The following is a 21777-nucleotide window of genomic DNA, read 5'->3' as shown; positions in this document are numbered from 1 at the left end:
GGCTTCAGAGCCCCCGCGACCCAGTAGGATAAGCGGTTTGGAAAATGGATGGATGGGTTGCTTTCACAGTTGTTTTTACAGAACAATAAAGTGGTTTCGGAACAGAGCAGTTTTTTTTACAAGACCAAAATTCACTTAAACCGCAGTAATGTAAAATTATAAAACCTAACCAGTCTCACAATTGCATTCAATAGGCAGTAACATGAAAAAAATAATACTCATGTATGTCACTATAGACACAAGCAATTAATTCCTCAATTTATAACTTGTTCGTACCTTTGATAAAGCAATATAAGGCAGTGTGAAAAAACTATTTTTTATAAATAATTCCATATTTCCATATCATATTACAAAGCCATTCTTCCTAAGTATATCTAGGAATACGTACATCAGTCAATTTGTATGTAAAAGCATTAGATCCTAACTGCCTCATTACCAACTGAGAACCTAGGCATCTTCTAGCATCCCACAGAACATTTCCATTGTTTCTGACCCCAAGGGTCCGGGCAGACAGGACAGTTTTCGACACGCTTCCAGATTAACACCCTGACCACAAGTGTGACACGATGTCGCGAGATGACAACCTCTAATCCAAGCCTGTGGTGAGGTTGGTGCTGTAACCGTCACCAAGTCGCGGGAGCCTACGGTTGATGTCCTGACGGTGTTGTTTTTGAAGGACAGTGGGATCAGAGAAAGAGTGCGGGCAGGGAGACCTGGTCAAAGGCTTTTTAACATTCAGTGTGACGGGTGTTTATCTGTGTTTAGGTGTACGAGGGATTCAGATACTTGTCCACAGTAATTCAGCTCAGCTTATTCAAAAGTCATCAGCAATGCTTTTATTTAACAATGCTAACACGTTTGTTTGTCAACTTGTCATTTGTTTCCTGTATCTTGCCAGCCTTCACGCCAGTGAACCCAACACACGCTGATAGCATTATGCTCTCTTGCTGTCACTCAGCATAATTAGTTCAATAGGTTTCAGCAAAAGGCAAAAGAGGAGGAAGTGTGCAGGCACTTTGAGGACGGCTGGATACGCAGCAAATTTACTAAACAAGCTCAATGCCCATCAGACGTTTGTACAAAAAGATCTTCCCTCAGCCATGTCGCATTTGTGCTGTGAATCCAATCAAGACGAGTCAGATTATTTAGCTAATCTTTCGCAGTGTTTTGATATTCAGGACACCATGGTTGCAGTGACCCGACAACTCCTTAGAGCACACTACATTACCGTAACAGCCTCAAGATACCTATCCCCTGAAGAAGGTGCAATCCAGTGCTAGGGAGAAGCTAACTACAATTAGCGACGCTACTAACTTAACTACTTATTAAGCTTATTAGTAGTGCAGCTGCTTTTAAAATGCTGCAGCTTTTCCAGTGACTATTTATTCTTTTACAGCTACTGATGCACTGTGTTTGTGTGGCTCTGATAGTACCGCGGTATGGCTGCAGCCACCCTTTTCTGGCCCCACCGCTTCAGTATAATTCTGATGTATATCATGTGTTCAGAATGAATAACGGAGTAGATAATGCGGTAGATGTTTCCAAATCATTGTAACACCGAGAATGTTACAGCTAATATAAAGAATGCTTCAGATTTTAAGTGATCCATGAATATCTAGGCACGACTTTGACGAAGTTATCGCAGACAGCTGCTGATATCAACAAAAATGCTATTTGCGTTTTTGTCGTGTGAATTTTTATGCATAAACAGTAAAACACTAAACATGAAAAATATTAATTAAGATATAAAACCATTAGATTTATAATACACTGACAATCATGAAACATGCCCAAGAGCGGCGGAGCCCGAGGGTGGCTGTAGCCGTATGTTATTTCCGCGCCTGGCAGAGTAAGTGCTGCCCCGCGTGACTGTATGACAGCTTCCATCCTGGTTGCTCAGGCTACTGTTCGCCGGGCTCACAGTACAGTATACATTCGTATCCGTTTGTGTAACAATAACAAACTAATGACACTTTCATTAAAATGCACAGGAGCACTTAGGATCTTGGACAGATTATCAAAATCATTTTTGCTGTTACCCTTCTAATTTTCACACAGTAATTCTGCAGTACTCTTGGTTTGCACCAAAAAAGAAATTTTTTGAAACATTATTGTGGTTTGACATTACATAAAAAAATATATTTTTTCATATTACTTTTAGCATCATGTTTCACATTTATTTTTAATTAATTTGCTTTAAGAGTATCATACAGCACAAATATTATATATTACCGGATGAAATAGCCTCGATGTAGTTAGCTACTTCTTCTCTGTAGCTTGTAGCTAACTATTATATTAAACAGTAGCTTGGCTGTAGCTCAGCTACTTTTAATCATAAGTAGCTTGTAGCTTGAAAAGTAGTTTATAAGTAGCTTCTCCAACAGTGAGCATTGCTTAGGATGCCGTGCCTGCGATTGGATGGTTGCAGGTTTAAATCCCAGGGTCGACAGTACGGTTTGGCACATGCACAAGGCCCATAACCCCCAGTTGCTCCAGGGATTCGTCCTCGACTGCACGTAATTTTAGAAAAATGTGTCTGCAGAATAAATACAATGTAAAACGTGTTCTAGGATACAAAAGGCATAAGGCAGGTCATACTACACTCCAAGCCTGGAGGCGTGATGCCTCGTGCTGTTTGATGTATATTTGCAGACATTTTCCCTTAAGTTTGAGGTCCATTATAAACTTGAAAACTGCGTAATGCTGACTTAATGTCTAATGGCACAAACAAGCCAGCTGATGCGGAGTTAATCGGAGAGCAAGGTGAACAAGCTAAGCATGACCGCTTCTCGTATTGACCACTGGACAGGCACAGACACGGTATGGAGATTAAAGTGGGAGGCAGGCGTCTATGGGGAGTACTGTACATGGGCGCATCTTACGAACAAGCAGTTGAGAGGCATGTCGTTTGTATTACGCAGCTGCCGAGCAACGAGAGGATGGTCAGCTCTGCCAGACAGTGTCTCGCAGAAACCCAGAGGCTCATATAAGCCTTTTAATCCACGATATGACAAAGGCAACCCATCATCTGGACACTGATCTCTCCCAATCCGTTTAAGAAAAGAAAGAGAGAAAAGAGAGGCTCCCAAGCACTGGCACAGAAGCACGGCACACGGAGCGATTTCAGAGGAAATCCAGACTCCAACGCCTCAGCTGACATGTGGATGAGAACAGGAGGAACCCTGCCCCCCAAAAATTGATTTCCTGTCTGAAACACTCTGACTCCTCCGTGATTAACTCTAACCCTAACCTGATGTGCCTCTCAATCTGATCGGAAGGGTTCCTATAAGGATGATGAGGGGGCATTTTACAGCTCTCCTCCTTCTCCTCCTCCATCGCCAGGGTGCTGTCAGGTGTCACCTGGCATCTGCTCCCTCTCCAGGTCACAGCTTGCGCTGAGAATATAGCCTCACTCAGGTTTCCACTGTGAAAGACGCGAAACGGACAAGCAAAACTGAATCACAGGAAGCTGTAAAGGGAGTGAAGACACACGCTGTGTTTACATGCCAGTCCCTCTCTTCCTCTCCGGGTTGTCCTGCCAAACGGGACTGTATCAGGTCTACAAAGGTATGTGCCGTGGATGTATCTTTCTGCCCAGAAGGATTCCTAGTGATGCATGGCTCCACGATTAAGAATCTGGAAAGGATTCCGGGTGGAACCTTCGGAGCAGCTCAGGCAAACGTAAACCTGTGATGAATCACCAGCCCTAACAAATACTGGCAGCTCAACACCTACGGTTCTGTCGTGGAGACAGTGCCCACGCCCCAGCTGGATTAACTCCACATTCGGTTGCCAGTGAAGACAGGACCAGACCAGCACAAGGCACAGAAGGGGAAAATAAACAAGCACAACCCCAGCAACCGAGAATGTCTCTAAAGTCTGGGTTAGGGTTTCAGCGGGTTAATTCCAATGTCTAACTGATAGGTTAGGGTTGAGGTTTGGGTCGGGATGACCCATTGGTTTCAGAAGAGGCTACACTCCGCCAGACTCTATGGTCAGAATACGCACCGAAAGCCGGGAAAGACCAGCGCTGCCTGATGGTCATGGAGGAGATGAGACGAGCTGTGACATACCTCTGTGGTTGAAGATGCCCTCCATCTCGATGCTGCTGCGGGAGTGGGCGATGCAGAGGGCGCTGCAGGGCACCAGGCCCTCCTGGGCGGGCGAGCGGTCAGTGGTTCGCACCAGGCACCAGTCGGGCCGCTCGTGGGGGCGCTCCAGCACCTCAACCGTCTGGCCGCGCCGTACCGTCAGCTCGTTGCTGTTGCCGTTGCTGGCCAGGAAGTCGTGGATGACCACAGTGAGCTCACAGCCGCCCGACAGCTGGGGAAGAAGGGGAGGGAAACACAAAACCACACTCACTCATGACTGCAACATCACTCCAAACACAACATCAGTGTCATCCCTGTGACTGCGGGTACATTGCCAGATTACTCTGCACTGTACATTTTAGCAAACCTCACTCTCTCGTTCCTTGATAAAATGTGACAATAAGGTCAATTTTAGATGAACCTGAACAGGAAATGCAAAACAGCTCTTTTTTTCCATTCGGAAGCTTTAAATCGAAGGGAAAGAGCATGCCTCCTACGACTGTGATGCTTCTTGGTAGATTAGCGAGATTAACGCAAACACAGGCTGGCCTCCGTGGAGACCTACGTACCCACTGATGTGGAGGCAGTGCTAAGGAGCTCAGCAGCTGAGCTACGGGACCCGCACTCTTGGTCTCCATCCTCTTAGACGGGCTGCAGTCTCTCATGCCCAAACCCCGACAGCAAGCTTCCCGAGGGCTCTGTACGCGGTTCGGGGTGCGACCGCGTCTTGGACGGGGTCAGAGCTGCTACCGATCCGGTGTTAAAGCTCGAGGGATGCTAAGGCAGCAGAAACTGGGAGATGGTGTATCCTCCCATCTGCGTCTACGCTGCGTCTCCAAGCTTACGGGCGGCAGCCGAGCAGAGCTGGAGCGGTCCCGACACACTCACACATTGCCGACGCGTCACTACGCCCATTTATAGGGAGCGAGCGATCTCACGGTGAGCAGACTGATTCCGCGAGACTTAAAGGCGCAGCTCCCACATCTTGACATCATCCAGGTCCGTCTTTCATCGGGGACGGCGGTTCATGGTCACGGTTGTAAAGGTGTTAATTTTGAGAATCTGTATTGCGGATTTTACCCTTTGGAAGACGTCCAGTTTCAGTTTAATTAGAATATAGTATACAATCGGCAAAGCAACAATTATATCCGTAGAAACCACAAAACTGTGCAAAAGCAAAACTAACAGTAGTGAACAGGACAAAAAGAAGAATTGCTGCATTAAGAAGTATATTTTTTATTTATCAGTCTGCATCTCTTCAGACTACCTAGACCTGAAAGAAGGTGAACCAGACCGACCACAGCACCCTGCTGATCAGGTGAGATTCCCAGGTCCTTCACCCTTTTCTTCCCTGCTTAAACCGGGAAACGCATGACCTTGGGAATCACCTCAGGGCCCGTGGGAGGTCCTACACCCTGAAGCCAATCCTCAGGCATTGGGTTCAGCTAGAGCGCCACCTAGTGATGATGTGGTTTCGAGGGGATCACTTACCTTATCACTGTCCAGGGTATTCTGGGAGGTGCGGGAGGCGATGGAGATGGTGTCTGGCTGACTGCTAGCATCACCCTGACTGTCCAGGTCCTCGCCTTCCCTGCAGGTTTGGTTATAAAATATTCAGAATATTAATATTGCAGGTAAAAGGTGCTTCTCAACAGAAAAAAACCTGCAATAATAAGCAAACCTGGCATTTATTGCATTTTACTCCATTAGACAAGAGAAAAAGCTGTTAATGCAGTTTTTTTGGCAGAGGGCACTTTAAGAATCCCAGTATTAAAGCGAGCAGGTCACCTCCTGGTCCTGTGCTTGGTGGTGGCTGTTTTAGGGATGTGGATGGGCTCCTTGAGCGCCCCCTTGAGGTGGATGGTCCGCTCCTGAATCACCTCTCGAATGTGCTTGATCCAGTCCTGTTTATTCTCCAGGCTGGAACCCTGAGGGAACCAGGAGCCCGATATGAACCCAGTCTCCCTAAAATCATCTCCAGATACAGTGACCCCACCCCTTCTCACCCCTGCCTCATTCGAACATATTAAGCTTAATTAGTTTAACTAGCTTAATGAAATAAAGATACTAAACTTCACCATTTGCAAACACTGGGGACATTGATGACACGTGTTTGGGGGACCGGATAACTCCTGGCAAATTGTGAAATCTGCGCGTTACAGTTAACGGTGAGATTTGCATATGAGTCACTCGCCCGGCCTTTCAGGGCGTTTGGTGGTGTCATCCAAAGCTGTCACTTACATAAAAGTCTGATTAAGAAGTGAGTGTCACAGTGCCATTCAAGCTGTACAGTGTAAAGACCGGCTGCCGCATTGTAAGCGGAGGCAGAGAGGAGGAAACTTATTTACACAGAAGGAGCAGGAACAGTGTAGGATGAAACATAACAAGAGTAGTGAACAGGTCAATTTTACAGTACTTATTAAGAGTAAGATGTGTGTGTGTGTGACTGTGTGTGTGTGTGTGTCTGTGTGTGTGTGTACACACCTGTCAGGCTAAGATAATATAACAAACTCTTGTTGATCCTGAGGGAGTCTACTGCACACAGCAGCAAGCAAAATAATACTACAGAACAAATGCAGACAAAAATATACTGCAAAACAAAGTACAGCAACAAAGTACAGTCGCCCCTCGCCACTTCGCGCTTCGACTTTCGCGGCTTCACTCTATCATGGTTTTTTGTATATTCATTAAAAAGTTCACAGAGACAGTGAAAATTATACTTTGCTACGCATTGCAAGAACCTTTGCTCTTCGTAATATAATGTACGATAATAAAAATATGATATTTGTAACGTCTAATATGTCGTATTTTCTCTTATTTTGTCTAATATATTGGGTAATACGAGTGTAATTGTCATAACCTGCCTGTACAATCCGCTTGTGTGCCACGCCCCCTTATTAACCACGTGTCAACCCCAATCGTGACCAGCTGTTTCCTGTCAGTTTGATTCCTCCAGTGTATTAAAGTCCACGTCAGAGTCTGTAACCCCAGGTCTGTCATTGACGTTTTGATGTTACATGTTCCTGCGTCCTGCATTCGGAGTGAGTCCAAATAAACCCTTCGATCCTAATTCCTCATCTCCCCTTTCCTGCTTCCGTGTCCAGCAATCATAGCAGTAATGGTGATTAAAGGGTGTTATATTACGTCTAATGATGTTAAAAACCATATTTAGAAGGTTGTAAAGAGGTTTTCTATGTTCCAACTACGAAAATATTTGATTTATAAAGAATCCTACTGATTAACCGCGATAAACGAGGACTGAATGTACAGATTTTTTTCAAATACTCAGTGCAAAGAGCACACCATGAAAAAGAATATTAAGGAAATAAATTAATATAAACATATGAAATAAATTCAGATATATGTACGATAGCTATTTTAGAAAATGGAGAACTTGTGCAAAAAAAGTTTTAAGTGCTGATGTTACTCACCTTCAGGACAATCTTATTGTCTGAGGTAGGAGTTCGCCCCACCCAAAGTGCAAATTTGCATGGATCACCTTCCACATGCTCTGTTACTCCAAGCTCGGAGGTCTATTGAGAGGAGGAGATAAACGAGTGTGGGAGGAGGTTCTGCAGGACGTTTGAGATTTTCATGCTGAGCAAGGAACTCGAATAAGCTGAAGGTGCTTACAAAGAGCTTGCTCTTGTAAAGATACTTGCTCCTGCCGCTGGAGTCCTTGACCTCCTTGCTGAAGACCAGCGACATCTCAAAGAGGAAGAGGTGGCGTTCGCGGCCTTTGCGGATAAGGGTCTTGGGGTCCCACACTTGGAAGGACTCCTGGAGAATGAGCTCACCCTGAGACTCGATGTTCTCGTCAAACCCTGAGGAGAAAGGTGTCAACCAAACAGACCATCAAATCTGGGCAATAAAAAAATCATCGCAGTTTTAAAGCAAACTTTCTAAGCCATGACGTGTGTATAGGCTTGCATGGTCCGGCATGGTCCGGCATGGCCCTGCCCGCATGCGGTTCACTGCCACTTGCCTTCCAGCATGCTGAGGTGCATGGCATCATTGGCCCGCTTGGGTACGCTCAGCATGACCTCCAAGCCATCCTTAATCTCCCCTTTTCCTTCCTCACAGCACGTCAAGAGCTCCTGAAACCCAACGGTGGAATAAAACAAGTGAAGCCAAGTGAACATCCCTATTGTCATACCCGGCCCGTACGTTCCTCGTGTGTGCCACGCCCCCCTGATTATCCACGTGTGCTTCCCTGATTGTACCCAGCTGTGTCTAGTTATTTTCAACCTGTCCTGTCTATTTGAGTCCATGTCTTACCAGAGTTCAGTGTCTGTCATTGATGTTGCTGTGCGTCAATGTTCTGTCCTGCCCTATTCCCCAATTAAACCCCAGTTTTCCCCCGATTGCGCTTGCCTTGCCTGTTTCCTGCCTGCCGACCTGCCAGTGAGCATTACCCGCGCCGTGGATCGTGACACCTATAGCATTTAAGTTGTATTTATTGGGCAAGTGCTTTTATTCAAAGTGGCAAATATTTTGAGAGTTCACGGGAAGGCAATGTCTGGAGCAACTGGGAGTTAAGGGCCTTGCTCAATGGGCCAGCAGTTAATTCATTGTACCAGTCCTGGGATTTGACCTAACAACCTGCTGATTAAAGGCAAAGCATCCAAGCCCCCTAAGCCACAAACCACCCCCAACCAGAACAATCTTCATACAAACACCCCTGTAGCATCTCAACAGTGCATTAAAGGAAGCCAATGCGTCTTCATGCGAACACTCCTGCAGCAATCTTTCATATTTGCATGCAACATCACTCCTCATAAATGCTACTTCCTTTCAGGACTCACTAGCACTGACAAATCATCTTATTTTTTATACATCCCTCAAATATAAATAGATAAAAATGACAGGGATTAACAGCACCCATAAAACACTGGCTGCCAATCAGATTCCCATCATTCACGATACAGCCTCCACTAGGTAGAGATCTCTCACCCAGCTGCTTGTGAACAGTTGAAGGTAAACGACTGTCTGTGTTTCTACAGATTCTACAGGGTATGTAGCTATAAAATCAGCTGACGTCTGGCTGTACTTAACCATGCTTGCACCAGTGTGCATCCGAACCAAAAGGCTGCACAATCACATAAGCAGCGCGTCTGGAATAAAACGCTTCAAGCAATAACAGAAGGCGAGTGCAGCTCCCTCGCTTAGTGCTAAGGACCGCCTGGCACCGTCCAGGACCGCTCTGGACCGGCCTGGGCCGCCCACCCACCTTCAGCAGGAGCTGGTACTTGGTGATCCGCTGTACTGGCTTGATCAGGTATGAGGAGATGGAGTTGGCCAGCCTGTGTCTCTGCTGAATCTCCTGCAATGTGCACAGAAACGGGAATCCATGGCAACAAGGAAGGGAATAGTTTACAAAAACATACATATACACACACACAGAAATATTAAACCATACCATACTAAGAGATTCCCAGCCTTTCCACATTGGCTGATGCTAGGCAGTGGTCACACCTAGCAGCGGACGAGGGTATGTTGGGCTTATCACCACCACCAGACATGATGCCCGGGGCAGGAACACGGCGGGGCAATGTAAACAAGCCACAGGGGCTAATACACAGAGATTCCCTTAAAGGTTTCCAAATAGTCATTAAACTCGTTAGAGAATAAGGTTATTGTAGCCGTTAAACACGGTAGGCAGTGCACATGTGTACATTCGGTTTCTCATCATCACAGCTACCACCAGGGGCACAGTGGGGGAGATGGGAATAAGCTACGGGAAGGGGCAGGCAAAGCCTTGAAGGTCTGCATGTGCTCGGTAAACTCGTTAAAGATTATGCTTTCGTGACCATTAAACACTTTGCGATATGCCTCCAGGGAGCCCATGGACATGTTAATACATTTCTGAAACGTTGATACACCAGCCCAGCAGCTCCTGTTGGACCACTGGGCCAAATACAAAAAATTTTGGGGGAGGGCAGTGGGTGTGGAAGAATAATAAAGACAAACAGATTGCTGATTTCATTTTACACTGAATTTGTATCGGTAATTACAGAAGATAGTTCACCTTTTACCCCGATTCCGTAACACACAAAAAGTATAACTCACATCAAAATAGGAGCCAGCGTGTTCCAGGATGAGTTGAGTGGAGTCGGGTTTGTTCTTGCAGTAATTCACATACATCTGAAACTTATCCGCCTGCAAAAAGGCAGGTATTCATCACCGATACATACGTTGCATAAATACTGCTGTAATATCCATGTCCCAACTGCTTATCTAGCTGAGGGTCACATGGAGGCCTAGTACCAATCCGCAGGTGGGGACTACACCCTGGACGGGATGTACCGCCGTAATATGACATCATTAACGTTATACGCACTCGATTTTATTATGATTAACTACGAAGGCGAAAGCACTGCGGCTGCACTTCTCAGAATAAATAAAACGCATCCCCCTGTCATATCAATAAAACTATATTACAGAGCACGCTCCAAAGAGCAACTTATAGAGCAAAACGTGAAACGCATAGCTAGGATAGTTTGGCCCTGCATTGAAATGCCTGCTGTGAAGGTGAATAGTGTAAAAGCTTAAAACAACAGCTTTTGGCATCGTTTAAGCGCAATAATTACTCAGTTTAATATGAGGGTCAGAGGAATGTTTGATCTTCACTGAAAGAATGCTGGACTAACCCAGGTCACAAAGCAATGGCCCACATCTTCAGGCAGCTGCTCGTACTTCTCCAGTTCCTTCAGGAATATACTTTTGGGAGAGGAACAGAGACGTCTGCTTAGAAAGGGTCCATCATACGTGGGACCACACTGGCTATCCTGGAGGTAAACAGACTCACTTGTGGTGGAACTCGTAGAGGTCCTGCATGTTCCCGAAGATGATGTGCTCCTTATTAACAATTCCTGCAGGGACCTCCTCCACCCCACTGGTCATCTCCCACAGGTACGTCTGCAAGCGGGAACCAGCCGTGTTAGCATAGCCACAACCGTGAAGGACCATGAAGGGCAGCAAAGGAGCGAAAAAGAGCGCAAAGGACCCCAATGGACCGTGAACGATGTCAAAGGCAAATGCTTGAATCTCAAAGGTAATTAGTGGCTGTCAAAGCAATCATACCCATGCTGGACCCTCCACTAAGACCCTTAACCCCAAATGAATAAGGCCCTTAAACTCTTAACCCTGTGCCCTTACCTCAAATATGTTCTCACCTCTTTCAAACTTGCTCACTAGCTCTCATGGGGTCTGGGTAAATGACTGGCTTTCATCAAGGGGGTTAAAGAAGCACCTTCATAGATAAAACTGTCCGCTTCTAAACAGCACATACACCAAGATGACTGACTTCACCGAGAAATCAGACAGTAAGTTATACTCTCTTACTGCAGCAGACAGTCATTAAGCAAGATGCTCCTCTTAGCGTGGTAGGGCAGTACTTACATCCATGCATTCTCGGAGGTCTCTCACATAGGCTTTTTCTGTCTGAATCAGCTCGGCCATAATGAAGCTGAAAAACAGCGTCCGGCAGTGAGTGACATGTACATGACAGCCGAGCCAACAAACTTGTTCATTTGTGCAACAACTATTATGAAATGGCAGGTTGTATGCTGGCGATTAGGGTGAGTGCATAGGGGAAACTGCATTAGATGGCATTTGGGGAAGAGGAGGAAGAAATTGGAGTGACAAACTCCCGTTTAAACCGGTCAGCAGGAGGCTCGGATCTGCCGGTATTTCTGATGCTGCTCTTGCATGAGTGAACCTGAGAGCTCAGAACCAACCAGACTCCAGCCAAAAGAGACTGAACGCGGGGAGGCTCAGCCACTTAACACCTGCCCCGGGCCGGACACCTACTCCTTCCTGCGGGCCGACTTGCGCTTCTCCTCATTGAGCTCATGCGCCGTGTCCCGCAGCTTGACCTCTGACCCCGGGGCGCTGGCTGGGATGATGTCCAGCTGCAGGTCTTTGCTCTGCGATTGGACAACCGAGCGTGTAAGCGATCAAAACGTTAAAACACGGAGAATAACATGGGACCAAGGGATCGGTGCCTGCTGAGGTGAGGCCAGACGCTTGCACACAAACATCTGCATGCAGAGACCTGCACGTACTGATTTATTGGAGTCCGAGGAGATGCCCAGCGCCTTCTCCAGGGACGAGCGGTACTTGTCCATGCGTATGGAGAAGTCCCGGTAGCGCTTGTCCACGGCGGAGACCCATTTCTTGATCTCCATGGCGTGGGCGTGACCCTTATCACAGAAGCCATCTGCCAGCTGAATCAACAGCTTCACCCGCTCTTTGGTTTGCTGTCAATACAAAGACAGGAAGAGCTTAAAATTCCAGAGATGGGGACATCAGCAGGGGAAAAAAAATACACCCCAGGGCGTAATGACCCTGAACCCTACACGAGCCAAAATGTTAAAACATGACCCAGGGAGCCTGGAGACACCCTAACGGGGAATCTTCCTGAGCACCATGAAATGAATCTGTGAGCCTGCACAGCCAGCATAATGTTCTGACATCATTAAGAACAACATTCCCATAACTTTGCTGTAAGGTTATTACCCCAATTAACATGGAAAAGAAGGAGCAGGCAGACATGTGATAGTCAGAACACACAATTAATTCACCTTCTAACAAAACATCTCGAAATTGATCCTGGTCCTTAAATACTTTAAATTTGTGATCCAACAAAATACAACGATTTTAACAGTTGGCACAGCGCTCTGTGACATCCCAGGGCACTGCCAAGCGCACCTTGGCGGTGATCTGGAAGTCCTCGTGCTCCTTGAGCAGCTCCTGCGTGTGGTGGATGCTGGAACCTGTGGAGGAGTGGGTGGACAGGTAGAACTCGCCTGTGTCGTGGATCCACTCCAGGGCCTGGGGACAAGTAAAAACAGGTTTGACATTGTGAAGAGCCACTCTGAACCTAGAGGGAGGCAATACCATGGCGGAGCTGAGCTTGGAATTCCCCTTGAGGACTGAAAACCTTCGGGGATGCAGGAGTTGGAAGTCAATATACATTTTTTTTTGGATTTTGTTAGAGTTTAGCCGAGGGGGAGGGGGGTGCTCAATGATGACACAATTGCATCATGTGCAATAACTGTAACACGCATCATTAAGCATGCTGAGTTCCTTCGGGCTGCTGCGTACCTGCTTGGCACTGCGTTCAAACACCACATACTGCTGGCACTGGTCCAGCCTCCTCTTGCGCATGGTCCAGAAATGAAGGACACGGTTCTCCCGCTGCAGCAGCTCATTCAGGATGTCTGCCGGGACACGGGAGGCTGTAAACGGACCTGGCTGCATATTCGGGGGCGGGAGGGGGTAATGATCGAGGGGCCAGGCTTTACTTTTCACTTGCTGCTCCGGAGCTTTTACGTGGGCCAGCATCCCAGGCATGTTGACACTGTTCCGGTGCAGGTACTTGAGGAAGACGTCTGCGTTGCGTCTGGCCAGCGTGCATGCCTAGCAAGCGAGAGTGCTTGGGGTTAACACAGCCATCAATTCATTTTCATCCCATTTCTTCTGGATAGGGGGAGGTCTCTCCCAGGGAGCGGGGGGGGGGGGGGGGGGGGGCACAAGACACCCTAGATGGGACACTCTGGATGGCATACCAACCCATTACAGGGCACAGACACAATCATACAATTTGGGCTATTTAGAGACGCCAGTCAAACTGCTGGTCTTCGGACTGCAATAGGAAACCAGAGATGGCGGAACTGGGTTTGAATCAGAGAGAGAACAAAATACCTATTTCAGGAAGCCGGTTTCACAAGTATGTGTTTTGTTGAACATGCCATTATTATGCCAAGTAAACTAATTAATGACACAACTAGTCCTACCTCAGATGGTTCTTCAGAATAGCGCTAACTCACTAAAGTCACACAACAGATACACCACATTCAACAGCCTGGTTGTCAGAAGAGAATGGATTTTTGCGAATCTGAATGTGAAGTGACCTCCGCATCAGTTCTACTGGCCAGAAGATTCCCGGAAGCCGCCCAGAGGGGGTGGGCGCAGACATGTTCTACCTTGAGGAAAGCCTCCTTCTGCTCGAGGTGCTTGCTGATCATGGGTGTGACGTGGTCCGTCTCGCAGTTGGGCCCCAGCTTGTCGGCTCCCCCACACCAGTCCTCCTCACGCTTGTACTCCTGTTCCAGGCTCTCCAGCACACTGCACACCTTGGGTGCAAACATGTAGAAGCATTACTTACCCAGAATGCCCAGCTCCCTCTACAACTGTAGGGGACCCTAACCAACCCATGTCAACAAGAATAGCAACATTCAGAAAATTACTTTTTTACTAAATTTTCTCAACGCCCTGCTGCTGTACTACTGATTCTCTCTTCTCATCTACCCCTTGTTGGCCTTTGGAGGATGGACCCCCCCCCCCCAAGTTGAGTCTGTTACCTCTGGCTTGCTCAAGGGGGCTTTGGGTGGGGATGATGTAAAGCGCATTCAGACAATGTAATGTCATGAAAATGAGCGATACAAAGAAACTGAGCTGAATTGAATTAAATTGAATTGAACTGAATTCTCAAAGCTATTGCAAACAGCGGAAGACTGATAAACATTCACCCAATTCTTAAACTATTACAATTTTGTCTATGGGAAGAACAACAGCTAAAACCAAAGTGTTTGCTGGGGCCATGAGCTGTTTGCATCAGTCAGATGTTCAGGCCATGGTGGCATGGTTGAACAACCTCAGTCGTCATGGAAACGTGCGCTCACCTGCTCAGACGTCTTGTAGAAGGCCACAGACGAGTTGACGAGTTTGAGGCGGTCCTCCATCTTCAGCATGAGCTGCTGCCAGCGGGACGCCACCTTCTCTGCGCACTCGCGGATCATGTCCATGTCGTAGTGGTTGGCCTGCAGCAGTGCCTCGGCCTTCTGCTGCACCTGCAGGGCACTCTGGTGCGTTTTCTGGGGTGGGAGAACAATGGTGAGTAAGAGAGAGTAAGGGTTAGTATGGGGGAGCTGGGGAGAGTATGGAGGAGTAAGGGGAAGTAAGGGGGTGTTAGCGAGCGCAGGAAGGGGTAAGGGAGAGTGGGGTGAGTTAAGGGTGAATAAGAAAGAGTAAGCAGAAGTAAGGGGGAGTAGGGTTGAGTAAGAGTAATCAATAACAGTAAGTAATGGGGTGTAAGGGAGGGTAAGGTAAAGTAAGGATGAGAAAGAGGGAGTAAGGGTGAGTATGGAGGAGTAAAGGGAAATATGGGGGTGTTGGGGGTTAAGGAAGAGTAAGGGAGAGTGGGGTGAGGTAAGGGGGACGAAGAAAAAGTAAGAGCTAGTAAGAGGGAGCAGGGTTGAGTAAGGGTGAGTAAGAGTAAATAATGGGGTTTAAGGGATGGTAAGGGAATGTATGGGTGAGTAAGGGGGAGTAAGAGGGAGTAAGGGTGAGAAAGGGGGAGTAAGAGGGAGTAAGAGGGAGTAAGGGGGAGTAAGGGCATTGTGCCCCTTCGGTAGCCAGGTTCCCTCACACAACCAACATCCATGACGCATCCTGTCTTCCCAGTATGCAATTCAAACTGACAGGTGAGTCGCCTAATGCATACATGCTTGTTTATTTAAGGCTACTCCTTGATATAAAAACCCATTTATCACCCTTAGTTGCACGTCTGGCTGTTGTCCCTTATGCTGCAGTTCTTGTTGGATGTGTGAGGGGTGCAGAGGCTGGAAGTGGATCGTGTCTAAAGGGCCGAACACCTCCCTGCACAGCCACACTTCAAGATTACAGTGAAGAGAAACTGAGTTTAACTGCACTGTGGAATCTTAGGAAAGCTTAAGACTTTATCTTACCATCTGGCTAATGGCTAAGCGGCTCGGAAGCCATTTTCTGGGTGATGAAATATAATATGAATGACACTGTAATCAGAAGCACCTGGGATTGCCACTGCGATTAAAGACAGCAGCTTAATTAGTGACGGCACCAGTCGCATAAACCTACCAGCGAAAATTAACTGCTTTGTAATACTAGTTATTGCATTAAAATTGCTCATTTTAACAGCAGACAGCTGTACTAAGAAGTACTTTAGTGGAAATATATGAGCAGAGTCATTCTACTCAACTTCAAAAGTATATTTTGAGCCATATTTGTATATCTGTGCAGTTACAAAAGGCTCTTATTCCCGATGCATGTCCTGTCACATTGCCTTCCACTCTGGCCAATTTCCAAACACTGTTTCTGTGCCAATGGAGCGACAGGGGCCAGAAAGCCCAGGGTGAGGGGGGGGGAGGGGAGGAAGTGAGTGAGGCTAGAACAGGAAGTAGGGGGTGGGGGGGGGGGCACCTCAATGGCATGCTGGAACTGTTCATGCTCCCGCTGCAGCTGCTCGGCCTCCTGCAACGAGCTGGCCGTGATCAGGCCAGCGTTCAGCATGGACTCCCCGTTCCGGATCCAACCCAGGACCTGCGGAGACAGTCAGCCGTGCTCTGGATCAGATACCGGGCCTAAATGATGGGGGGGTGGGATGCCAGCCTGACTTTCTAACGGTTCTTTAAGTAACCAATAATAATCACGTTAATAAGTACTTCACACCTGAAGGTCCCACTTAAAGGCTCATTTATGTATTTTGCAGATGCCTTTTTCCAAAGCAGCTGAGAATGCAGGGTCAGACCATCCCTGTAACAATGAGGGCCCAATGGTGACATCATTCTGCCAACGTTGGGATTTCAGCTTCTGATCACATGTACAGGCACATGCCACCCCAGGATCATGAGAACCACATGGTGTAAAGTTGCTTCAAACCAGACCTTCACGTGTCTGAATGCTGTTTGTAACATCTAATTCGAGTCTGGTTTGCACTCTTACACCAGTAACAGGGGTCTCTGTAGTGGGCCCGGGCTGGCATTTCTGGCATGTACATACACACCTAAGTACTGCTGATTACAGTTGCTTTCCCTCCTTAAACAAACACTTGCCTGACATTCACTAATGTCACCTACTGACCGGCCAGCAGAGGCGTAACATTACCTGCTTCACTTCGGCCTGCAGGTGGCGCAGTTGCACGCACTGCTCCAGATGGCGTCGGTGCTGCTCGGCCGCCACGTCCAGCTCCTGCTGTTTCTCATGGAGGAACTCCAGCAGGTCCTGCACCCGTGTGGCCATGTCCACGTCGCGGTCGCACAGGAGGTCCACGCCTGGATCACAGAGCGGGTCACAGAGGGGAGACTTGAAAAGTGTCTCCACAAGCTAAAAGTAACAGGTTTTGCCTGGGTTCACCTGGACCCCCCCCAAACTGAGGCACATATGCATGCACACACAATAAAATACAAACAACAGGCACATCCTGGGGGGTGGGGGGCTGCTTTCTCCCGGGAATTTAACACACATTGCCGCTTGTACCCGTACACAAATGAAGCAAAATGGATGCCTGGTATTTTAAGTAATATGATCTGTACATATACAGCATTTTTGTCCTGAAATTACTTTATCAGATCTTGAATTCTTATATAATGCCATTACTACTGTATTCCTGAACGTGGCGTTCCTTAACTACGTCCTGTCTGCGTTCCCAGTTATTGTAACATCAGATTGAGTGTCATAATTAATATGCACTGATTAGAAAAACGATCAAATATTCAACTGAGATCAGAAAGTAAGAGAGAATCGTGGTCCCGAGGTGGGTCTGACAGTGAATGCGGAAGGAAGCAGGTGGACGTTCTGGTCCTGAGTCGGCCTCACCGGAGGCCTGGACCTCGCCCACGCACTGCAGCAGCTCCTGGCCCTGGTGGATGACGTCGAAGGTCAGGTTGTTCATGGTGAGCGCCTTGTCAGCGTGGTGCTGCAGCCGCTGCTCGGCCAGAGTCAGGTCTTCCGTGTCGAAGTCGTTCATCTGCTGTGACAGTTCGTCGTTCCAGGATTCCAGGTCTGAGATGATCTGCAGAGTGAATTCAGTGACGCCCCAAACCCCCACAGTGAGCAACAGGGGCACAAAAAAGCTGTTGAACAAAGTCTTAGCGAAAATAACATGCAAAGGCAAATTTAGAGAACAGGAAGAGCATATTCTTGTTGGAATATAATAACATTCATTTTGAAATGAGAGACTGCAAACACAAAGCGACACGCGTCCTTGTTTTCAAGCTGTGAGCTGCCTGTGAATCCTGCCCTCTGGTACCTGACCAGGAGATACGGCTGTGAATCTCACTGCAGACGGCATACATTCCCCTTAGGCTCCTCTACACCAGGTGCCCTTTTCCCCATGGCCCCCTTCCCCTATGGGCTCCCTTTCCCTATGGGCCCCCGTTCCATGTGGCCCCCTTCCCCCGTGGGCCCTTTTCCCCATGGGCCCCCTTTCCCTATGGGCCCCCGTTCCATGTGGCCCCCTTCCCCCGTGGGCCCTTTTCCCCATGGCCCCCTTCCCCTATGGGCCCCCTTCTCCTATGGGCCCCCTTCTCCTATGGGCCCCCTTCTCCTATGGGCCCCCATTCCATGTGGCCCCCTTCCCCCGTGGGCCCTTTTCCCCATGGCCCCCTTCTCCTATGGGCCCCCTTTCCCTATGGGCCCCCGTTCCATGTGGCCCCCTTCCCCCGTGGGCCCTTTTCCCATGGCCCCCTTCCCCTATGGGCCCCCTTCTCCTATGGGCCCCCTTCTCCTATGGGCCCCCTTCTCCTATGGGCCCCCATTCCATGTGGCCCCCTTCCCCCGTGGGCCCTTTTCCCCATGGCCCCCTTCTCCTATGGGCCCCCTTTCCCTATGGGCCCCCTTTCCCTATGGGCCCCCGTTCCATGTGGCCCCCTTCCCCCGTGGGCCCTTTTCCCCATGGCCCCCTTCCCCTATGGGCCCCCTTCTCCTATGGGCCCCCTTCTCCTATGGGCCCCCTTCTCCTATGGGCCCCCATTCCATGTGGCCCCCTTCCCCCGTGGGCCCTTTTCCCCATGGCCCCCTTCTCCTATGGGCCCCCTTTCCCTATGGGCCCCCTTTCCCTATGGGCCCCCGTTCCATGTGGCCCCCTTCCCCCGTGGGCCCTTTTCCCCATGGCCCCCTTCTCCTATGGGCCCCCTTTCCCTATGGGCCCCCTTTCCCTATGGGCCCCCGTTCCATGTGGCCCCCTTCCCCCGTGGGCCCTTTTCCCCATGGCCCCCTTCTCCTATGGGACCCCTTTCCCTATGGGCCCCCATTCCATGTGTCTCCCTTCCCCCGTGGGCCCTTTTCCCCATGGCCCCCTTCCCCTATGGGCCCCCTTCTCCTATGGGCCCCCATTCCATGTGGCCCCCTTCCCCCGTGGGCCCTTTTCCCCATGGCCCCCTTCTGCTATGGCCCCCTTCCCCTATGGGCCCCCGTTCCATGTGTCTCCCTTCCCCCGTGGGCCATTTTCCCCATGGCCCCCTTCCCCTATGGGCCCCCTTTCCCTATGGGCCCCCGTTCCATGTGGCCCCCTTCCCCCGTGGGCCCTTTTCCCATGGCCCCCTTTCCCTGCAGGCCTCGCCAAACGGAAGCCCCAAACCCGCTCCCCCCTCGCTAACCAAAGGGCGGCTGCGGTTCTCCCTAGCTACTTTCCAAAGGGGCGTCACGGTCTTTAAAATTCACCCTGCGTGTCTGACTTTGTACAGTGGCACTGGTGTCACTGTTATGGCCATTATGTGCCACTGTAGCTGATCTGAGTACAGTCACTCTGCTGAAGAAGTCAAACATTATATCATCTTTATGGGTTAGTATGACAAACACAGGATCCGGCAAACATAATGCTTATATCACTGTATTGAGTTTGCCATTAGACTATTCTGCTATGTAGGGATCACACATTTCTTCCATGGAGAACATCAGTTTGGAATTGTTGGCTGTGTTTTTGTTCAGTTTACAGGACTTTAAAATATATCAGCCCAAGTATAAATTAACACTGGAACTAGTTTATCATCCCGGCAACGCGGACCAGAATAAGCTGTTGGATGGTGGACTGATGAATTAGTTTGCCATAAAAATAAGGCTGTCAGTTATTTGCAGAACGCTGTGCCTGACACAAATGCAGATTTACAATAATAAGCATCTGGGATGAACACACAGCATAAACAGTCTGAAATGTTTTTCTCTATACTGTCAGAAATTTCAGGGTAAAAACATTTCTGTACCTGACTTCACCAGTCAACACATAACCCAGAATTCCGTCAAATCAAAAACTGCACCCCCTACTGCCTGACAGGGCAACTCCACAGATTAACACTACAGCAGATCCTAAACTTTAGTTCCATTCCCTAGGTCAGTGTTTTCCAATCTGGTCCTCAGGAACCCACAGTCCATGTTTATGCAGAGCATGAGAGTGATCACTAGGCAGTGTTACACTCTACTACACAGATAACATAAAGCAGGCAGCTTAACGGCCCAAGAGATTATCAGAAAATATCACATTAAAAGAGAATTACTGACCATAACGTTAATTGTTCTTTGACCTCCATTGCAAACTGTCCCACAACACAGCTTGTAGAAACTTCCAGACACTCTCTAAGTCAGCAAAACACTTCAGGAGGCAGGGTGGACGTCCCTGGGGTCACCGAATGCCTCATGTACCACTCAGACGCGCAGGTAACCTGATGCCAGCAGAGGGCGCCAGACTGTCCGGTACTCCAGGCCAGCGTGTTGGTCCAGACCAGGCGGGGGCGAATCAGTTAGCCGTTCAGACCCCCAGGGCAGATATCACAATGATTTTAGCTGCTCTACATCTTAGGGCGGCATTACAGCATAAAACCCAAAGGATAAACAGCAGGTGTATCAGAAGAGGCATCAGGAAAGCCACGTGAGCCCGGCCCCAACTCAGAATACAGCACTACAAAAATAAAAATAATAATTCACCGCCAAATAACTCTTCCTGGTTTCTGAGGCCCCACTAAACTAGTTCCTTTGAACCCCCCCCAGTGTAATGCATGGCTTGTGGTGGTAAACATCACCACAGGGTCATTTCCCGGCTCCATTTGTAAGCATTACCGAGGCCGCGTGGGGAACGTAAGCCGGTTACCGCGAATTTAAACGCTGAGCTCATTTCGGAGATGGATCGATATCGTTTTAAAAAAAAAAATCACAAGGCAGCTCTGCGCGGATTAGTGACGATAGCTGAACAAAATATCAGGCCTTACGTAACTCATGGCTGATTCACTTCGAAGTCGTCATGTAATTAAAGCACTCAGAATAACGAAAACAGATCTGCAACTTCAAAGGCAACATTAACTGCAAACGTAAGAAATTAATGCAATTAAAAATGATACTGATAAACAACCTATTTGTCTAAAAAAATCTTCAGATGTCTCTGCTTTTTTGTATAAATCTTTTAGTTTTATGTCTGTTCAGAGTTAACGGGGCATTCGGTGTAGAACGGTATGCAGTAAGGGGCATATCTGTTACCAAGCTGGACTTCTGTGTAAAATTTTACTGGTTCTATTTGTGGGAGTGGCCAGGTAATTAAATGCACTCACATCGATGGCGTCCCTCTCGAAAACACGCAGTCGCAGGAAGAGCTCGAGTTTGATTTTCCTCTCCTGGAAGAGCTCTTCCATCTGGCCCTGTGCCTCGTCCAATTGCTGCAGCACGCCCTCGATGTGGTTGATGGAGCTGCTGTGCGGCGCCTTGTTGCTGGAGATGGCCGAGTCCCTGCGGGAGGGACACGGGCAGGGGGTGCAGTGCCGGGTCAGAATTCCTCACTGGATTAAGTGATTCCCCACTCCTCCCTGCCGGGGTTACCTTAGAGGGCCAACAGACAGGCCACTTCTCTTAAACGTATCGTTCTTTTCCTTTAAAATGCTTG

At 48.4% G+C, this 21777-nt stretch overlaps 1 protein-coding gene across 14 annotated transcripts in view; it reads right to left on the bottom strand.

The window, feature by feature from the left end:
- Window positions 1-21777, bottom strand: part of LOC125748800 (triple functional domain protein-like) — a 101153-nt gene that overhangs the window by 20993 nt on the left and 58383 nt on the right. For all 14 annotated transcript variants that reach the window (XM_049025435.1, XM_049025424.1, XM_049025429.1 and 11 more), the window contains 22 exons: window positions 21449-21623; window positions 17730-17925; window positions 17019-17185; window positions 16335-16454; window positions 14780-14971; window positions 14081-14230; window positions 13400-13514; window positions 13200-13315; window positions 12804-12926; window positions 12158-12352; window positions 11904-12019; window positions 11493-11559; window positions 10900-11009; window positions 10742-10811; window positions 10161-10250; window positions 9322-9414; window positions 8077-8188; window positions 7725-7915; window positions 7523-7624; window positions 5880-6019; window positions 5583-5682; window positions 4074-4323 (listed from right to left, as the gene is read on the bottom strand). In XM_049025435.1, coding sequence (XP_048881392.1) covers window positions 4074-4323; window positions 5583-5682; window positions 5880-6019; window positions 7523-7624; window positions 7725-7915; window positions 8077-8188; window positions 9322-9414; window positions 10161-10250; window positions 10742-10811; window positions 10900-11009; window positions 11493-11559; window positions 11904-12019; window positions 12158-12352; window positions 12804-12926; window positions 13200-13315; window positions 13400-13514; window positions 14081-14230; window positions 14780-14971; window positions 16335-16454; window positions 17019-17185; window positions 17730-17925; window positions 21449-21623 — 2990 coding nt within the window. The remainder of the gene's footprint in view (window positions 1-4073; window positions 4324-5582; window positions 5683-5879; window positions 6020-7522; window positions 7625-7724; window positions 7916-8076; window positions 8189-9321; window positions 9415-10160; window positions 10251-10741; window positions 10812-10899; window positions 11010-11492; window positions 11560-11903; window positions 12020-12157; window positions 12353-12803; window positions 12927-13199; window positions 13316-13399; window positions 13515-14080; window positions 14231-14779; window positions 14972-16334; window positions 16455-17018; window positions 17186-17729; window positions 17926-21448; window positions 21624-21777) is intronic.

The sequence above is a fragment of the Brienomyrus brachyistius genome, chromosome 9 (genome assembly GCF_023856365.1).
Source record: "Brienomyrus brachyistius isolate T26 chromosome 9, BBRACH_0.4, whole genome shotgun sequence".
In the NCBI taxonomy this organism is placed as follows: domain Eukaryota; kingdom Metazoa; phylum Chordata; class Actinopteri; order Osteoglossiformes; family Mormyridae; genus Brienomyrus; species Brienomyrus brachyistius.
The sequence above is the reverse complement of the archived record's forward strand: the minus strand, read 5'-3'. Positions and strand labels throughout refer to the sequence as shown.